Raw genomic sequence first — 19,635 nt, 5'->3', positions numbered from 1 at the left:
CCCCTTTGATCTCCCGTGTGGATCTTGACTCAATACCCAGAGGGGGACGCTAGTGGCCCCCGTCAGTGTCTTCCTGATTGGGTCTGTCCCTACAGAAATCTCCTCTTAAATGAATAATATATAACTTTAACATTCCTTCTATATGGCTATAGATGTCTAATATCATCCAAGTACAGTCAGTGCTTTCTAAGACTGATACCAGACATCATATAAGACCTTTTGATACTAAACAGTTGATTAATCGATTACTTTGTTTGTGAGTTAGTGTTCTCTGATCAGCATTTACATACAGTCAGTTCGAGAAGGTGTCGTTAGTTCTCTAATTTAGTCATTGCTTGAGTGGGGGTTGAAGTAACTGTTGCAGCTGTTATCTGATGCAGCTGTCTCAACTGACAGTTGAGACTGTTTAACCCACTGAGTCCACTCTGCTATTGAAAGGTACATCTGGCTTTACATTTATGGTTCTCTAATTTATTCACACATATTAATTATGAAATTCATCGTCAATATTTACCACATTTCCCCACTTTGACAATTCAATTGTCATATACTGTATATTGACTTGATTTTCTATACATACTAACCATACAATATAATAATAAAAATCATTTTTTTTCCCAATTTTTCTTTTTTCTCATATTTTTTCTTTTTCATTATTCTTTGGTACATATCATCAATTAGTTTCTTCTTGTCTTCTTCTTTTCTTCCCCACATTCCCCTGACTATGGCCCCCTCCCGGGGAATCCTGGTGACCCATTCATCCAGCTCCCCAATTAAACTATTCTGCCTTTAATGAAACAGTGTTTACCACCTACTATCATCAGGCTCTGTTCCTCTGGGCCCACAGCCAGAGGCTTATTTGTTGAAAACAATTAAAACAATGTAATCTAAACATTACACATTAAAGTAAAACACAATTTTTTTTAAAAATTATGGTATCCGTTGACATGTTCTGTGGAGACACAGAGATTATTCTTCATTCTTTCATACATTTTGCTTCTCCTCTCCTGTTAATTCCTTTTCCAAGTCAGCCCAATCACATTTTGCATAATCAACCCAGTTGGTCTTCTCACCTCTCCCCCCTTTTATGAACATCCCTATGGACATAAATCTCACCACCTCTGCGCACAGACGGACAGGGAGGGAGGAGCATCACGCAAGGAAAAAAAAAAAATCTCACCATATCGGCCATAACCTACACCTTACTTTTTACTCTACCTTTGTGTATGTGTTTAGTTTAGTACTCTTGCGTTGTGTCATAATCTATATCAGTCGTTACCGTTCAGTCACTTCCCGTCCAACACACCAATCAATCACACAGAGGCCCTTGCTCAACGCTTTGGTTGCACAGTCTCCGACCGTTTTCGCCCCCCCCCCCTCCACCCCATGTCGGCCAGCCTCAGCTGAAGCCACTGTTTTTAGGCCTGGACCTCGTCATTTTCTGTCCCATGACTGTATTTCCATGGATCTACAGACGAACGACTCCGTCAGTCTGGAGGTATGTCTCAACCTCCGGCCTTTGTATCGGGGCTATATTGAAGGAGGGGTAGAGTCCCAAGCGACCTCTCTTCATAATCCAACAATCTCCCACAGGAACTGACTGAACGGGTCACACCATCGTGTCATAATCTAATGAAATGTATTCCTACACATTTTCCCCATGATCCCCCCACTTGTGATGGTCCATCCTCCCCCTCCGCCTGAACTGCAAGGGAACAAAAACACAGAACAAATTTTCCTTATACAACATGTCAAATATTCCTCAAGAGAAACCAAATGTTTAATCATTATGCAAAACGTAATGGGACCACTTAACTGCCATTGATCTGATCCAATGTATCTTACGCTCCAACCGTCCTCTCCCCAGATCATAGAGAAACAACAAACAAAACGCAAATAATCAAAAAAACATTCCAACAGATGTCACATGTAGACCACCTCAATGGTTATTAAAAAAGAAAAGAAAAGAAATTTAAAACCTTTCAAGCCAGCACAGTCACCCTCTACAGGCTCCATTCACACCCATTCAGGCCACACAATCACAGATAAAAATAGAAAAGAAATCCAAAAATTTAAATTCAATCGCTCATCCCTACAAAACATTCAACAGAAATCAAATCAAATGCAGTAAAACAAATGATATGAAACAAATGATAATGGTATAACCCAAGTGGTTCGATACACTCCTTACCTAAACACATTTTGTTATTTTTAAGACTAGTCTCACCTTAAGTGAAAGCTTAGTTGCGTGTGTGCATGCATGTGTGACCAAATTGTGTGAATGTGTGTCTGTGTGTGTCTGTGTGTGTGTGTGTGTGTCTGTGTGTGTGTGTGTGTGTGCGTGTCTGTGTGTGTGTGTGTGTGTGTGTGTGTGAATGTGAATGGGTGTGTGTGTGTGTGCCTGTGTGTAAATGGGTAGACAAAGCCTCCTTGCCCCTACCCCCGCTCAATCATTCACTAAAGGACATCTCAATCTCACACATACATACAAAAATTAAATTTAAATAAAAAATACCATCTGTACCAGCTCAACCAAACTCCACTCTCACAGTGCCACAACACATTCTCACAATTCAACATCATCCACGCCTCATTCATTTTATAAACATATATCTCTCTCATACACTCGTTAATCAACCACAGACCGACAATGGGTTAGTTCCCCTGCGCTCATCTCTTCTACTCTCTCATCCGGCTACACCCATCCCTGGCTAATACAATTCACACTTAATTTCTACACTCCTACCTACTGCCAGAGAGAGTCTAGGAACTCTCCCTCAACGACAGAACCTCAAAGCAGTCCTAGTACCCTGAGAGTCTACCGCTATTCCTTCTAATCAAACAGGTAGCCCCCCAATGTAATTAACCTCATCTGAGCTGGCTATCCTAATTCAATTACTGTGCTCACTCCTCCATCAGCTGTGTCCTGTATTAGCACGCTTCCTGTCTCAACATTTCCCCTGTCATAAAAATAACTGCCAACTGTCTCCTGCATCTTCACCTCTCTCTCCTGTTGCATCTAATCTCACTCATCCTGTCATAAAAGAACAAACAGCCATTGTAAACAACAGCTGTACATCCTGACCCCCCTTGGGCCTATTGGCCCGCCTCAAAAGGATTCCTACCCCCCTGGGTAATACAACCCTTCATCTGTAAATCATCAAACGGTTAATCACACTTCTCATCTTCCCAGAGGCAAGCGCCCCCAGGTTTTTGAATTAATCACACATTCCCAGGGAGAGGCCAACCCCCTCCCCAGCGTATAAAATTATTAAGGATTAATAAAACACTCATGTCAAAATTTGTCATCTTCAGCAAGCCTCCATCAATAAATTATGCTACAAGTCGAAGGCTTGTGTCAACACTTTAACACTTATATCAAAGATTTTAACAATCTAAAACAAGCATAAACACATGTCCTAACCATATCAACAGTGCATTAAAGATTTAGCAATCTAAAACAAGCATCAGTAAATTATCCTGCTTCACAACCGGGCTTGTATCAAATTTCACTATAAAAACATTTAGCAAATAATATAAACATTCTCCTATTTAAATCAACAGTGTATTAAAGCTATAACAAGTATCTTACATCAAGCTACATAAAACACAACATTATTTTCCTCAAGCTTACCATTGTACACGTTTCACAAATTAAAAAACTGGAAATACGCTATCAACTATAGAACATTTTACATGTAAGCATGTTTCATCTCAGCATAACATTTATAGTGGTTAGTCCTAAATTTGCACCAAGCCTCAATTGTTGTAAACAGGTTTAGGAATGTTCCTATATACAAACGTGACTATTTTTAATCAATCAACTACTCCTCCCCCCTTGGATAAAAATATTCCTGTGTCAAAATGTGCGTACGTAAACCAACCACTAACAATGTTATGTTTCCTAGCCCGTGCACTTGTATTAAATCGCCAATGTACTAACAAAACTGCTTTTTTACACAGACAACAAGGCCCCACCAACAAATTATAATCTCCCATAAATCTGAGACCTGTGTCCACACAATAACAGTGTACTAAAGATTTCCCTCATACAAACATCTTAAAATAATCAAAACACACTTGTACATCCTAAAAAGCACATTATTTATCAGTTAAGTTCCCACCATGCTATGTCTGATAACTGTAAACAGGATATTCCGGGAACGCCTACCACTGTATACAGATGACATGTGACTATAATGTAGACGCTTTAATCAAAATATGACGCAAGCGATATGCCTTGGATAAGACTCCCCCTGTGTAACATATTTACTGCCCATTTATTACAAGTAAGTTAAGGGCATGTATTTTAAATCATCCCACCACATGCTTACACCTATATAACTTGTAGTAACACCACCAAACCCACTCCCAGAACATTGTTTACAACCCACAGAATGTACAATATACTTAATACAACCATTTTACATAATGCAGAGTCCATTATAATGTACAATATACAATTACCCGTTATCCCTGGCCCCGAGCGAATTATGAATTACGAATGCATGGATCCACGCTGTACCGCGCATGCGCAGTGGCCAACGTTGCGACTGTCCCCATAACGTTGCTACGACAACCAAATTCTGCCACACATTCATAACATGCCCCGACATTCATAACCTGCCACGTTCTCTACCCCTCCCCAAACATCATTCTCAAAACTCGAAACGTAACATATGTCGCCCGCAAACGCCACACAACAACAGCCCGCAAGCTAACTAGCTTAGCCAGCTCTGATGCGACGTTCAAGGCCCTCACGGAAGCCGTGCTTTCCAAGATCCATTCATCCACGCAATTCGCTCAGTACCAATCAAAGCATAAACAACTCACACAAGCCTAAAATAACCAACCCCTATAAAAGAAGAACAATTTTTAAAACATTCTCACCAACCAACGCCGCACATATAGTCAATCACGAATCCTTTCTCCTACCCTTCTCTTCTTCCGGCTCCATGGGCGCTTTCACACTCTCCACGCAACACCATGACGTCATCAAGCAGCGACTTCTTAATATCGTACACAATCGTTACCGCATTAATAATAACCCTCAAAACGGCCACAATTTCGCCACCCTGCGTCTCAATCCGCCTCTTACTTGTAATCGCCGCCACAGTGTTTAATCAATCCTCTCATAACGCCATTGTAACGTCCCCAGTTTCACCGCGGACTTTTCCACAGAGCTAAGCTAGCTAGCCCCAGCCAACAGTAGGACTCGCCTCAAACATAATATGTCCGTTGGTCATCGAAATATCATAACAAAACCATTAAGTACTTATCAGTCAGTTCGACCGAATCGTTTTTGTATCACAGCGAACGTAATTAATCAACAGGCCGGTTTCGCTCAAGAGAACGTACTACGCACCCTGAACACGCCGGCACCCTACATCTCCATTAACTACTACGTTTTAATCCTGCAATCGCACAGACCCCTGCGCTGATCATGCCAGGGTCAACAACCTTTCACCATACTTGACTCGTATGTTCTGAAATAGTAACAGAACCCTTAGCCCGACGCAATTATGCCCATACTGACCCGTCACTCACGGTCCCCGTCCCGCTATCTGTGACTACAAGCAGGGACACAATGCACCTTGGACCCAGCTCCCCTTCCATTTCAGAACAGTCAAATCTCCTCGTCTTACCTGCGCCCTCTTCCTGAGAATAACTTTAGGGCAATTATATACTCAGAACGCGCCCCTGTCGTATACAACAGAATAACCGTGCTTCCTAGCAAGAAAAGCCTTTTACCTGCCGTCATGCGACGCTAGCTCCCACAACATGACCAGATAGTCTGTGCGCCACCACCCTTCCTGGTGCAACTCCCCCGTATAGTTCACAACGTACATTCCATACGAGTTAACTAACTCCCGTGGCCCGCTGGGCCGAGACCGGCCTCCTGTGTCTGAATGAACACACAAACACAAAAAGCCTACGTTTGCATGTTCACTGCACAACAAGCGCGATCGTCATACCTCCGGACACACAAGCTAAAATATTGTTGTTGTTGATATAGTCTGTTTTCAGTATAAAGCAGTTCTTTGTTGTCCTGGCTGACAAAACAAAGCAGTCTGTTTTTAATAATATTGCATTTACCGCTCCAGTTGTTCCCACCGCAACCCCCAACCCTGCATGCAGACGCCATATTCACCGCGGGCCCCAAACAGTGGCGTACACAACCAACCTCCATCTCTCCCTCATCCATTCAGACCACAAGCCCATCGTTAATCACTTCAAACGCAGCAACACCCCAGCTCTTCGCCCCGTGTCCCCAACACACAGCAAGATCCAGATATGATACATATAACAAGACCCTACCGCACCTTTTCAGGGGGAGACACGAAGGGTAGGGCAGCACGGCACCATTTCTGTAGTAAAATCCCCACAGACTTTCTACAATAATTTGAGGTTATTGTAGCACAATTACAATGAGATTGATTATCTGGACGGAGGAGGAAAGATTCATACTTGATAGAATGGTTGGTCTCCTCATCTGGCTTAATGCAGATGAAGAATAAAACGTGTACGCCAGACAAACCAGAATTGTAGTTCAACTCAGCTGATTTATTTGATTAGAGCCAGGAGTTCAAGGTGAATAAAAGGTTGACTTCTACATACAAAAGATGATCAGATAATATTTAACAGCTGTCTGTTGTACAGAAATATCACAATCAGGTTTGCATCTTCAAACCTAAATACTGCACATCAAACAGTCACTTGGTTAACATAATTTGAACATACATGGTTTACTGTACACATTATACATGAGTAAATCTGGTTTACAGATCAGGGATCTGTACAACATTACTCTAATCTATAAACAACCATTTGGTGTTTCCCATGGTGCATTAATTATGAAATTCCAATGCAATATTACCACATTTCCCCACTTTGACAATTCTCATTGTCACATACTGTATATTGACTTGATTTTCTATACATACTAACCATACAATATAATAATAAAAATCATATTTTTCCCAATTTTTCTTTTTTCTCATATTTTTTCTTTTTCATTATTCTTTGGTACATATCATCAATTAGTTTCTTCTTGTCTTCTTCTTTTCTCCCCCACATTCCCCTGACTATGGCCCCCTCCCGGGGAATCCTGGTGACCCATTCATCCAGCTCCCCAATTAACATATTCTGCCTTTGATGAAACAGTGTTTACCACCTACTATCATCCGGCTTTGTTCCTCTGGGCTCACAGCCAGAGGCTTATTTGTTGAAAACAATTAAAACAATGTAATCTAAACATTTACACATTAAAGTAAAACACAGTTTTTTTTAAAATTATGGTATCCGTTGACATGATCTGTGGAGACACAGAGATTATTCTTCATTCTTTCATACATTTTGCTTCTCCTCTCCTGTTAATTCCTTTTCCAAGTCAGCCCAATCACATTTTGCATAATCAACCCAGTTGGTCTTCTCACCTCTCCCCCCTTTTATGAACATCCCTATGGACATAAATCTTACCACCTCTGCGCACAGACGGACAGGGAGGGAGGAGCATCACGCAAGGGAAAAAAACTTCCACCACGTCGGCCATAACCTACACCTTACTCTTTACCCTAACTATGTGTATGTGTTTAGTTTAGTACTCTCGCGTTGTGTCATAATCTATACCAGTTGTTACCGTTCAGTCACTTCCCGTCCAACACACCAATCAATCATACAGAGGCCCTTGTTCAACGCTTTGGTTGCACAGTCTCCGACCGTTTTCGCCCCCCCCCCTCCACCCCATGTCGGCCAGCCTCAGCTGAAGCCACTGTTTTTAGGCCTGGACCTCGTCATATTCTGTCCCACGACTGTATTTCCATGGATCTACAGACGACCGACTCCGTCAGTCTGGAGGTATGTCTCAACCTCCGGCCTTTGTATTCGGGGCTTATATTGAAGGAGGGGTAGAGTCCCAAGCGACCTCTCTTCATAATCCAACAATCTCCCACAGGAACTGACTGAACGGGTCACACCATCGTGTCATAATCTAATGAAATGTATTCCTACACATTTTCCCCATGATCCCCCCACTTGTGACGGTCCATCCTCCCCCTCCGCCTGAACTGCAAGGGAACAAAAACACAGAACAAATTTTCCTTATACAATATGTCAAATATTTCTCAAGAGACGCCAAATGGTTAATCATTATGCAAAACGTAATGGGACCACTTAACTGTCATCGATCTGTCCCAATGCATCTCATGCTCCAACAGTCCTTCCAGAGAAACAACAAACAAAAAACAAAAGGCAAATAATCAAAAAAAAACATTCCCACAGATGTGACATGTAGACCACCTCAATGGTTACTAAAAAAGAAAAGAAAAGAAATTTAAAACCTTTCAAGCCAGCACAGTCACCCTCTACAGGCTCCATTCACACCCATTCAGGCCACACAATCATAGATAAAAATAGAAAAGAAATCCAAAAATTTAAATTCAATACCTCATCCCTACAAAACATTCAACAGAAATCAAATCAAATGCAGTAAAACAAATGATATGAAACAAATGATAATGGTATAACCCAAGTGGTTCGATACACTCCTTACCTAAACACCCAAATTGTGTGAATGTGTGTCTGTGTGTGTCTGTGTGTGTGTGTGTGTGTCTGTGTGTGTACGTGTGTGTGTGTGTGTGTGCGTGTCTGTGTGTGTGTGTGTGTGTGTGTGTGTGAATGTGAATGGGTGTGTGTGTGTGTGTGTGTGTGTGTGAATGTGAATGGGTGTGTGTGTGTGTGCCTGTGTGTGAATGGGTAGACAAAGCCCTCTTTGCCCCCATCCCCCGCTCAATCATTCACTAAAGGACATCTCAATCTCACACATACATACAAAAATTAAATTTAAATAAAAAATACCATCTGTACCAGCTCAACCAAACTCCACTCTCACAATGCCACAACACATTCTCACAATTCAACATCATCCACGCCTCATTCATATTATAAACATATATCTCTCTCATACACTCGTTAATCAACCACAGACCGACAATGGGTTAGTTCCCCTGCGCTCATCTCTTCTACTCTCTCATCTGGCTACACACTCATCTCTGGCTAATACAACACACACTTTCTCACCATACAGTTCTCACTGTATCTTCTACTCCTCACATCCAGAGGAAGTCTGGGAACCCCCTCAGCGATAGACCCCAAAACATACCCAGTGTCCTGAGAGCCAAAGCTAATCCTTCTAATCAAACAGGTAGCCCCCCAATGTAATTAACCTCATCTGAGCTGGCTATCCTAATTCAATTACTGTGCTCACTCCTCCATCAGCTGTGTCCTGTATTAGCACGCTTCCTGTCTCAACTATAAAAACATTTAGCAAATAATATAAACATTCGCTTTGACCCTTTTAACCTCCTTCCAGTTAAGAGTACCCTCCTCCCGTTCGGATGCACTCCTTCCCCTACTTAGATGCACCTCTCCCCGTAAGGTTTAGGCAGTCCGCTACGACGGTACAACCAGCTCCTTTCTTAGGACTGCCTTGTCCGACGCCGGCCCCTCTCCCCCAACAGAGATGCAGGTCTCCACTTCCGGCGGTAAGGTCTCCTCTCATGAACAGAAGAAGCCCCCTTATTTTACCTTCAGGTGCAGTTTAAGGCTGGGCCCCTTTCCAATCTTAGGAGAGACAATCCAGATTCCTCTGAATTGACACCCCTCATCCCTCTGCTTCCCAGCATTTTCTTTTCAAAAACACTGATCACAGAAGCACAACTCGCCTACTAACCCTGTATCGGCTAGTAAGGTTACTGTGGCCTGACTGTACATTGAGCCAGGTGCATTTATGGTCTCTGCCATAACGCTCTCCCAACCGGCTGACGACCCAGTCGATAGCGACCTCATAGTCCGTCATCAAGTCAGGACCCCAAGCGGCTGACTGTCCGTAGTACCTATCAGCCACTCAGTTTAGAAACCGACGGTCTTGTCCCCACCCCGCTTGCTCTGGGCATGGAAATATTGACCGTTTTCGCCAGCCTTGCCTGTTCACGGCAGGAGCTGTGCCCCCTCCGGTGCACCGCCCTGCTCCTAGGTGTGGACTGTCGCCCACGTACCACCCAGTGCCAACATTTACCTTACATGCGACATCAGGGCCGACTAGACGGTACCACAGTGGTATGTTAATTCATACCTCGTTACGCACGAGGGCCTTCAGTTTCTCCCCAGCACTATAGATTTGTGTTTAACGTGCGCCCAGACTCTTGCGAGCCCACTGCCGCCTGTTAAGGACTAGAGGTTCGGGGTGCCTAATCCCCTCCCTAATCCTATTTAAATCAACAGTGTATTAAAGCTATAACAAGTATCTTACATCAAGCTACATAAAACACAACATTATTATCCTCAAGCTTACCATTGTACACGTTACACAAATTAAAAAACTGGAAATACGCTATCAACTATAGAACATTTTACATGTAAGCATGTTTCATCTCAGCATAACATTATAGTGGTTAGTCCTAAATGTGCACCAAGCCTCAATTGTTGTAAACAGGTTTAGGAATGTTCCTATATACAAACGTGACTATTTTTAATCAATCAACTACTCCTCCCCCCTTGGATAAAAATATTCCTGTGTCAAAATGTGCGTACGTAAACCAACCACTAACAATGTTATGTTTCCTAGCCCGTGCACTTGTATTAAATCGCCAATGTACTAACAAAACTGCTTTTTTACACAGACAACAAGGCCCCACCAACAAATTATAATCTCCCATAAATCTGAGACCTGTGTCCACATAATAACAGTGTACTAAAGATTTCCCTCATACAAACATCTTAAAATAATCAAAACACACTTGTACATCCTAAAAAGCACATTATTTATCAGTTAAGTTCCCACCATGCTATGTCTGATAACTGTAAACAGGATATTCCGGGAACGCCTACCACTGTATACAGATGACATGTGACTATAATGTAGACGCTTTAATCAAAATATGACGCAAGCGATATGCCTTGGATAAGACTCCCCCTGTGTAACATATTTACTGCCCATTTATTACAAGTAAGTTAAGGGCATGTATTTTAAATCATCCCACCACATGCTTACACCTATATAATTTGTAGTAACACCACCAAACCCACTCCCAGAACATTGTTTACAACCCACAGAATGTACAATATACTTAATACAACCATTTTACATAATGCAGAGTCCATTATAATGTACAATATACAATTACCCGTTATCCCTGGCCCCGAGCGAATTATGAATTACGAATGCATGGATCCACGCTGTACCGCGCATGCGCAGTGGCCAACGTTGCGACTGTCCCCATAACGTTGCTACGACAACCAAATTCTGCCACACATTCATAACATGCCCCGACATTCATAACCTGCCACGTTCTCTACCCCTCCCCAAACATCATTCTCAAAACTCGAAACGTAACATATGTCGCCCGCAAACGCCACACAACAACAGCCCGCAAGCTAACTAGCTTAGCCAGCTCTGATGCGACGTTCAAGGCCCTCACGGAAGCCGTGCTTTCCAAGATCCATTCATCCACGCAATTCGCTCAGTACCAATCAAAGCATAAACAACTCACACAAGCCTAAAATAACCAACCCCTATAAAAGAAGAACAATTTTTAAAACATTCTCACCAACCAACGCCGCACATATAGTCAATCACGAATCCTTTCTCCTACCCTTCTCTTCTTCCGGCTCCATGGGCGCTTTCACACTCTCCACGCAACACCATGACGTCATCAAGCAGCGACTTCTTAATATCGTACACAATCGTTACCGCATTAATAATAACCCTCAAAACGGCCACAATTTCGCCGCCCTGCGTCTCAATCCGCCTCTTACTTGTAATCGCCGCCACAGTGTTTAATCAATCCTCTCATAACGCCATTGTAACGTCCCCAGTTCCACCGCGGACTTTTCCACAGAGCTAAGCTAGCTAGCCCCAGCCAACAGTAGGACTCGCCTCCAACATAATATGTCCGTTGGTCATCAAAATATCATAACAAAACCATTAAGTACTTATCAGTCAGTTCGACCGAATCGTTTTTGTATCACAGCGAACGTAATTAATCAACAGGCCGGTTTCGCTCAAGAGAACGTACTACGCACCCTGAACACGCCGGCACCCTACATCTCCATTAACTACTACGTTTTAATCCTGCAATCGCACAGACCCCTGCGCTGATCATGCCAGGGTCAACAACCTTTCACCATACTTGACTCGTATGTTCTGAAATAGTAACAGAACCCTTAGCCCGACGCAATTATGCCCATACTGACCCGTCACTCACGGTCCCCGTCCCGCTATCTGTGACTACAAGCAGGGACACAATGCACCTTGGACCCAGCTCCCCTTCCATTTCAGAACAGTCAAATCTCCTCGTCTTACCTGCGCCCTCTTCCTGAGAATAATTTTAGGGCAATTATATACTCAGAACGCGCCCCTGTCGTATACAACAGAATAACCGTGCTTCCTAGCAAGAAAAGCCTTTTACCTGCCGTCATGCGACGCTAGCTCCCACAACATGACCAGATAGTCTGTGCGCCACCACCCTTCCTGGTGCAACTCCCCCGTATAGTTCACAACGTACATTCCATACGAGTTAACTAACTCCCGTGGCCCGCTGGGCCGAGACCGGCCTCCTGTGTCTGAATGAACACACAAACACAAAAAGCCTACGTTTGCATGTTCACTGCACAACAAGCGCGATCGTCATACCTCCGGACACACAAGCTAAAATATTGTTGTTGTTGATATAGTCTGTTTTCAGTATAAAGCAGTTCTTTGTTGTCCTGGCTGACAAAACAAAGCAGTCTGTTTTTAATAATATTGCATTTACCGCTCCAGTTGTTCCCACCGCAACCCCCAACCCTGCATGCAGACGCCATATTCACCGCGGGCCCCAAACAGTGGCGTACACAACCAACCTCCATCTCTCCCTCATCCATTCAGACAACAAGCCCATCGTTAATCACTTCAAACGCAGCAACACCCCAGCTCTTCGCCCCGTGTCCCCAACACACAGCAAGATCCAGATATGATACATATAACAAGACCCTACCGCACCTTTTCAGGGGGAGACACGAAGGGTAGGGCAACACGGCACCATTTCTGTAGTAAAATCCCCACAGACTTTCTACAATAATTTGAGGTTATTGTAGCACAATTACAATGAGATTGATTATCTGGACGGAGGAGGAAAGATTCATACTTGATAGAATGGTTGGTCTCCTCATCTGGCTTAATGCAGATGAAGAATAAAACGTGTACGCCAGACAAACCAGAATTGTAGTTCAACTCAGCTGATTTATTTGATTAGAGCCAGGAGTTCAAGGTGAATAAAAGGTTGACTTCTACATACAAAAGATGATCAGATAATATTTAACAGCTGTCTGTTGTACAGAAATATCACAATCAGGTTTGCATCTTCAAACCTAAATACTGCACATCAAACAGTCACTTGGTTAACATAATTTGAACATACATGGTTTACTGTACACATTATACATGAGTAAATCTGGTTTACAGATCAGGGATCTGTACAACATTACTCTAATCTATAAACAACCATTTGGTGTTTCCCATGATTTTACTCACGTACAATGCATCAGCTCACGGTTGTTTCTGGGTGGTTTCGAAGCGGTGGGGGAGCCCCCAGACCCCTGGTTGGGTCCGAGAGCTCCAGAATAACCCTATGTAGGGCCTTATAAACTATCATTTCTAGCCAATAATACATATGGCTGGTCCAATCCAGCGTCTGCTTGTGGGGGTGTCCGGTGGGCGCTGGCAGCCCCTCCCTCTGGGTTTCTCTGGGGGGAGGCTGGCTGCCCCCCCCCCTTTGATCTCCCATGTGGATCTTGACTCAATACCCAGAGGGGGACGCTAGTGGCCCCCGTCAGTGTCTTCCTGATTGGGTCTGTCCCTACAGAAATCTCCTCTTAAATGAATAATATATAACTTTAACATTCCTTCTATATGGCTATAGATGTCTAATATCATCCAAGTACAGTCAGTGCTTTCTAAGACTGATACCAGACATCATATAATACCTTTTGATACTAAACAGTTGATTAATAGATTACTGTGTCTGTGAGTTAGTGTCCATGCATGCTTCAACAAGTCTAAACTGGTCTGCCTTGTGGTCAACCCAGCTTTCTCTGATCAGCATTTACATACAGTCAGTTCGAGAAGGTGTCGTTAGTTCTCTAATTTAGTCATTGCTTGAGTGGGGGTTGAAGTAACTGTTGCAGCTGTTATCTGATGCAGCTGTCTCACTGACAGTTGAGACTGTTTTTAGCCACTGAGTCCACTCTGCTATTGAAAGGTACATCTGGCTTTACATTTATGGTTCTCTAATTTATTCACACATATTAATTATGAAATTCATCGTCAATATTTACCACAGTAGTTTTTAAAGTCACCTTTTTGTAGTCTATTATGTATGTAGGGTGTGTGAGAGAGTGTAAGTGAGGATGTGTAGTGTGTGTGGTCATGTGTGCTTGTATGTGGAGTAATCTGTATTGAGTGTTCTGATGGCCTGGGGGAAGAAGCTGAGTCTGAGTCTCTGTTTTCGCTGCATGAATGCGGAGGTGCTTGCCTGACTGCAGCAGTTTAAACAGACTGTTGTTGGGGTCATGAGGGTCCTTCATTATTCTACAGGCTCTTGATCTGCACCTCCTGGTTTATAAGTCCTGTATGGGTGGTAGTGCAATACTACTCTGCAGAGCCTTCCTGTCCTGGGCAGTGTAGTTGCCAAACCAAACCAGGCATTAATTAAAAAAGATATACTATATATACAGTATATATATATATATTCGCACTCCTGGCCACCTGCCTCAGCACACACGCACGCACGCAAAAAAATATTGTTTTTGATTACGTAATAAAATATGACGACAGACATTCGAAGCATTGTTCGAATACTTCAATAGAAGCTTTGAATGTTAAAAAATGACATTCGGTACAGCCCTACATATCTATTATTATTATAATTGTTTAATTCCAAGGATGTCTGTAGAATCGTCGTGAACGCAATCACCATGATTCCTCCCAAATAAAGCCCTTAACTCATTGACTGCCACGCTGTTTTTCCATCTGTACTCCCTGGCGCCAGCGGTTTTGACCATTTTCACGATGTTTGCAGACCCATCGTATATTCTATATTATAGCTATGGAGACAATAGTATGGCTCATTTGAAAGGCAATATTTATACTCCAACAGGGAACAAACCGTTAATTTCTACATACCTTCGTTCATGCGCAATCCCAGGCTAAAACCCGTCCCGTTTCAAAATGATCCAGTCTCGTTTCCTGGAACGCGAGATATTACGTGTTTTTTGTGCAGCATGCACATTTCGTGCGGGTTGCTCGCCTGACACCTATATTATTTCCAGGTCAAAGGTAAACATGACCATAGTAGAATAGTTCTATTCACAAAGCCACCATGTGGGGTGGGGGTTTCTGACGTTGGGATCATTACAAAGGCATGTTTTATGATGGGGTTTGGTAAAATAGATGTTACCTTTGTCAGCAGGTCCAACAAAACCCTGTCCACTCTTGCTCCGAAGTGTCTGGGTCAGAACAGGAACAATAAATAACGTTAGTTGGCTCTGGCAGTAACGTTACATCCAAACAGCCTGTTTGAAAATACTAGAATCCAACATAGTCTGGTGAAAACGCATCTTATGTTATGGATGGATCGTCACCGCTTGTCCTCTTCATAATAATCTCCAATAGTTCGCTCTCTAGGCGATCACCATTGCCGAACGTTATAGTTGGCTCTAGTCTGGGGTGCTCTCAACTCTGTTGTCGGCGACAGATAATGTTACATGCTCGGCTCGGTCTTTTTATGATTTACCAGAAGTGCTGAGTCCTATGTAGTCTGGTGAAAACGCACCTTATCATCCATAAGTGTGATCGTTTTGTCCTCTTCATAATAATCTCCAATAGTTCGCTCGCCATTGCATAGGCAGTCCGCAGGCTAGTGGCTACTATTGTGCCCAGCAGTGAGTGAGCAAACCCTCCCCCCCACAGTAAACTAGCCCAGTTCAAAAGGTAGGCGATACTGCCACCTATCGGGATTCGATCGTCACTTCAATTCGAATTCAATCAGAGCTACTTGGATCACACAAGAAGGTCCAGCTGACTGTTTAGTATAATAATAATAAATAAATAAAGGGAAAAAAATACAAGTATACTCGTTTTTGGCGGCGAAAGCATGGCACGCACTCGTAAATCCTGCTCTTAGCTACGAGTGAATCCCCAAGAAGGAACCGTTAGTGCATGCCAAAATTGGCCCGAAAAGACCGTAAGTGGAGCTACGATATTAGTTTTACAAATAGCAGTAGTCACTTGCCACCTGTTCTTTGAAGCAATAGGAGGGCAATGAGCTTTGAGTTTCTTCTCGCTGGGCTGTACTTTCATAAAGTAGGCTGGCTTTACACATGCAGCCTTTTCATGCAACTTGGGTACATGCAACTGAGTTGCATCTCATGCATCATATAAAGGAATAACCTAAGATTTTCATCTGGACATTATACAGTCTCTTATCTACATAGACAAGCACATATTTGCTCTCTGTCATGGTCTACCCCCCTCGTGTGACTGGACTGCTTGTATGTTGAGCTAATCTCTCCCCCTCTTGTTCTCTCTCTTCCCTCTAGCCACTGACTGCATCCCTGGGGCACCTGCCCTCGCCGCTAGGCAGCCTGGCTCCGCTGAGAGGCCTGGATGCTCCCGGCCCAGGTCCTCTTTCTGGATCCAGTGCCGCTCTTAAAAGATCTCTGGGCACCTCTGGGGGACTGGAGCCCCTTAAGACCTCCCTGGTGGTGAGATCTCAAGCCCCCTAATGTTCACGTTTGTTCAGCTCGCACAAGAGAAAAGGTTGCCTGGATCCAGCCTCACGACTTGCTCCTTTTTGTTTTTGCTCATATTTGCTTGTTAACCACACATACCATTTGAGGCAGGGAACAAACTGATTCCATCCATTGGCCACAGTGGCTGGTGAATACATTGATTCCCAGCCTGATATGACTTGGAGTTTATCATTCCATGGGTCTGATCCAGCTGCTTTTGGCACGGCTTACAAGTGCTACTTCAGCCCTCTGTCTAGATTGTTCCTGACCAATGACAATAGCAAAGAGTTGCTTAATCTACATGGGCACATGAAAACAAGGATGAACAGCAGCCATAGTACACTCACAAGGGAACAGCCTTATCAGAGAAAACCGGGCCAGCGGTCACTGTATTTAAAATCGGTCTGAATATCTTTAGCCGGTTGATATTTTCTGTAAATATGTACTTTGTCTCTTTACCAGATTCCTTGGGGCAGTGGTGTATCTAGTGTCTTGGGCAGCAGGCAGGAGGAGAGGGTGTCTCTATCTCTGCCTGGCTTAAATGAAGATGATGATGATGATGATAATGATGATGAAGACAACATTTCTGAGAATGAGGTGTGGTATAACATTTACATTTTAGGCATTATCCAGTGCAACTTACAACAAGTCCAACAGTAGCATGGGCTTAAATTCCTATATCATCAGCATACACTGTAACCTAACAACACATTCATGGGTGGATTATTATTGAAGTTATTAACTAAACTAAAGACATTTGCTTTTTTTTAAATGGTAATCTGCATGACCCTCTATTGGTGATACGTAGGGCTGTACCGAATGCTTCGAAGCTTCGATCATAATGTTGACATTCTAATTCTAAATCAACATTCAAATGTTTTATTTTTAATCAATTCTTTAAATTCTTTTGTATATATTTTTTTTATGTGTCTATTCATTCTGTTTAAACCAATGGGGTTTTTCTTCACAGTTGCAGTTAAAGATTAGGCTACACTAATATAGTATTATACTATAAGACGTCACCATCACTTTCGTACCAACCGTGCCCTTATTGGATTATTTATGTTGACGAAACTGATGAGTTATATTCATTAAAGAAAGTGGATTTAATAAGAAAAAAATACTAATTTAATCTGATTAATCACTTTATTCAAATTGAGGATTTAGTTTGAGGATAAAAAAAGATTTATATTTGAAAAAGATTTGAATGTTAAAAAATGACATTCGGTACAGCCCTAGTGATAAGCGATCATTGCTGTTGCATTTACGCACTTTATTGACTTTATCTTGAAAATTCATGCTAACTACTGAGTTAGTCGATTCACTCCAATTAAACTGCTGCTGTTGCTGGTGACATAACACACATCATGGGTAAAAAATCACGCTGAGCCGTGGATGCACTCAGAAATACTGACCGCTATGAAAACCAGAGACAAAAAATGCTCTGAGTTTCGTAAAAGTCAGTCAAAGCTTACCAAAAGCTCGAGCAGTGAACTCCAAGCCCACGTGACTGAACTCAAACTGCAAAGAAACAGACTAAGAAATGAAGTAAACTCCATGATCAAAATTGCAAAAAAGAATTTCATCAATGACAAAACTGAGGAAAACAAAAATAAACCCTGTGAACTTTGGAAATTACTCAATAATCAACTAGGCTGCAGTAAAAAACTTAAAACCAGATTTTCAAACATAAACATAAAGACGGACAACACGCTCATCACAGACAAGCTGGATGTGGCCAATTACTTAAACCTTTTCTTCACAAACATAGCCAGGTAAATAAACTACCCTTCCACTCAGGGCATTTTGGGGTAGAACACATCATAGCCTAGGGGTCCGCAAAGACGATTTCAAACTAGAAATGGAAACAGCTGAGGTACTCAAAAAACTGAGCGCCCTCCAACCTAACAAGGCCACTGGCCATGACAATATCCCCTCCAAATTCCTCAGAGACTCAGCAGCCGCCATCACCCCAGTCATCACACACATAATAAACCTCTCCATAAAACAGGGACACGTACCCAAAGACTTCAAAATTGCGAGAGTAACCCCCCTGCACAAAAAGGGCAGCAAATTAGATCCAGGCAACTACCGCCCTGTTTCTATTCTTACCTCCATCTCGAAAGTCATGGAAAAAATAGTATACGAACAGGTCGAAAAAAATCTAATCTTCGAATTCCAATCTGGCTTCAGAACATCCCACTCTACTGACACATGCCTTCTCTATTTGAACGACCACATCAAACAAGAGGTGGACACAGGCAAATACTGCGGCATGGTCATGCTGGTCCTACAAAAGGCCTTCGACACTGTCAATCACTCCATTCTGATTGACAAGCTAAATGCAATTGGTTTTGATAGTCTATCAGTGAGCTGGATGCAATCCTACCTGGAGGGGAGAGAACAGATGGTGGAGGTAAACAGTACCCTATCCCCCCCCGCTCACAGTGAACTGTGGTGTTCCACAAGGAAGCATATTAGGACCGCTACTGTTACCGCTAATTTATGCAAATCACATGTTGTCAGCTTGTGACTGCAACTTGTTCCTGTTCACGGACGACTCAGCCCTGCTGGTCTCTGACAAGAACAAGTTACAGGTTGAAAAAACCCTCAGCTCGGAACTAGTCAAAATCTGCACCTGGCTCGCTGACAACAAACTATCATTACACCTGGGTAAAACAGAGTCCATTCTCTTCGGTTCAAATAACAAACTCAGCAAGGCCGACGGCTTCTCAGTTACAGTGGGTGACAATATTGTCACAAGGAAAGATGAAATTACATACCTAGGTTCCATCCTAGAAGCAAATC

The 19,635-nt window shown here is 42.8% G+C and overlaps 1 protein-coding gene across 1 annotated transcript in view; it reads left to right on the top strand.

The window, feature by feature from the left end:
- cep164 (centrosomal protein 164) overlaps window positions 1-19,635 on the top strand; it is a 101,954-nt gene that overhangs the window by 32,614 nt on the left and 49,705 nt on the right. Inside the window, exons 5-6 of the mRNA XM_084308752.1 lie at window positions 16,636-16,800; window positions 17,290-17,424. Coding sequence (XP_084164878.1) covers window positions 16,636-16,800; window positions 17,290-17,424 — 300 coding nt within the window. The remainder of the gene's footprint in view (window positions 1-16,635; window positions 16,801-17,289; window positions 17,425-19,635) is intronic.

The sequence above is a fragment of the Notolepis coatsorum genome (genome assembly GCF_963971535.1).
Source record: "Notolepis coatsorum genome assembly, chromosome: 1".
Lineage (NCBI taxonomy): Eukaryota > Metazoa > Chordata > Actinopteri > Aulopiformes > Paralepididae > Notolepis > Notolepis coatsorum.
Note: the sequence above shows the minus strand (reverse complement) of the source record. Positions and strands in the feature narration are given on the sequence as shown.